The sequence below is a fragment of the Penaeus monodon genome, chromosome 24, assembly GCF_015228065.2.
Source record: "Penaeus monodon isolate SGIC_2016 chromosome 24, NSTDA_Pmon_1, whole genome shotgun sequence".
In the NCBI taxonomy this organism is placed as follows: Eukaryota; Metazoa; Arthropoda; class Malacostraca; order Decapoda; family Penaeidae; genus Penaeus; species Penaeus monodon.
The window spans coordinates 35,724,227-35,726,297 of record NC_051409.1 but is presented as its reverse complement, the minus strand read 5'-3'; the positions used below and the strand labels follow the sequence as shown (position 1 = coordinate 35,726,297).

Sequence of the window (2,071 nt, the reverse complement as noted above, 5' to 3'; positions counted from 1 at the left end):
TTCTATTGTGAACACCATATGTGATAACATACCCTAGTATGCTTCTGCTTGACAGAGAATGGAGGCCACACATCATATTTGTTGATTGTGGAGGATTTCTTGACCTGATTTATGGTAGTTATCTTTATGACCTGTCCTCTGTCAAAGAGGATTATAACAGCAACTATGATAGCTGTTAAAACAGCTACTCGTATCCAGTTCCTCATAGCTGTGGATTCATAAATATACTTTTTAACACTCACTAACAATAAAAAAAATATATATATATTTGTAATTCAAAGTCTATGCTGAAATATTTACATGATATACATATTAACATTAAAGGCTTAATTGCTGCATTTACGAATAATTACAGTCTGCTTAACATTCACAGAGACAATGATGACATACAAGAATGGAATTAGATAAACATGAAGGAAGAGTAACTGTAACACTAGAGAAAAAGTACTAAAAAGTATACTAAAGTACATTCACAAGCTGTATTGACCGTTACCTTAAAACCAAAGGGTATCACTCTCTGTCACTGTTTAGATACAGTAAAATGTGAGGAATAGAGAAATTCCCATGCAAGCATTTGTCAATCATATCTTAAATAACAGAAGCTCTGTTTCCATACCAGAGAATTAGAGAATATGCAGATAATCAATTTCAACTGAGACCACTGTTACACGACAGTGAGTTGTAGTTAAAGAGTTAAGGAAGAATTTATAACATTTGCATTTTTAAGTGTCCCATGACTTTCAAAATGAGAAATGGTAAAATTTAAAGGAGAGAAATTTCAAAAGCTGTACCATAAACTACCCACTAATCCCTGAAGACTTACGGTCATATAACAAAAGGGCACACCCAAAGGGAAACGTTACACACAACTATAGAAAAGGTATGAATACAAATCAATGAGTCAATATTGTAAAATATACATGTAGTTATTCCTGTTGCAGAATGAGAATTAACAGCTCTACACTGCAAAATATGTTATGTAAGTGTCTTGCAAGCACACTTTCAAAAGAATTTTGTCCTTTTGAAACATTAATTATATTTTCATAATTCTGAGGATGTAACACTAAAATGATTATCAAAATATTGTATTTCTGATTTAGATACTATGCTAAAATGTTAATCAAATAAATCACATAACTGGCACTTTCAAACAATCACACAAAATCAGTCTAATCTACATTATATAATTACTTATTCTCACTCATAACTTTTCTATATTTGTAGCAATGTTAATTTTTACATGCAAGGTTTTTAACTTCATTTTAAGTATCTTATCAATTTCTTTGACAAACAAATTCATATAGATGTACAAATATCCCAATATATATCAGTATACCATTATGAATAAAATTATTCAGTAAGATATCTGATTACTTCTGCATACATATTCAGTCATATTACAGAATAAAGATTTATCTAAAATTACTTTTTACTGTTATGTATCCTAAAACAAAGCTTGAAAAGTGCACGAAGCTCACCCAAGTATTATTCTTATCTATTCCCTTAATATCATTGTTTGTCTCAACTAATGAAAGCCACAGGGAAACCCAGATACACCACAGACTACACAGCAGAGACTCTCCACTGAACATCAACCTTGCACCTAGCACTGAGAGGCCATAGCCTATATGTCATAACATTCTAGCCTCACAGAGTTAGCAAACCCAGAATTAATTGGTTTTAGTCCTGTAGTCTGGCTTGCAGTTAAACAATACACTCTTCTACTTTACCACTACTGTATCCAGATTTTGGTTTGGGTGTCGAGTACATGAATCCGTAGAAAAATAAGACTGAGTGTTCTTAGTGGGCTGGTACTTTTATTCTGGTCCTTGGGATGATTGAAGAAAATAAACACATAAATATAATATGTAAGTGCCTAGTAATGATAATTATGTGTCAGTTTTTAATATAATACTTCCATTTACCCATGATTTGCCAAGAAGGAAACAAGTAATATCTGATTTTCAATAAAAGATATTTTACTCCATTTCAAATGTCTTTGAACACTTTAAGTTTAAATTTCACAGCAAATATACTTTAAAGTGCTTCAAGGTTTTCATAACTTCAGCCT

General features: G+C 31.6%; 1 protein-coding gene across 3 annotated transcripts in view; it reads right to left on the bottom strand.

The window, feature by feature from the left end:
* The window catches only part of LOC119588745, an 18,758-nt gene that overhangs the window by 7,503 nt on the left and 9,184 nt on the right, over window positions 1-2,071 (bottom strand). For all 3 annotated transcript variants that reach the window (XM_037937384.1, XM_037937385.1, XM_037937383.1), the window contains one exon: window positions 33-208. In XM_037937384.1, coding sequence (XP_037793312.1) covers window positions 33-208 — 176 coding nt within the window. The remainder of the gene's footprint in view (window positions 1-32; window positions 209-2,071) is intronic.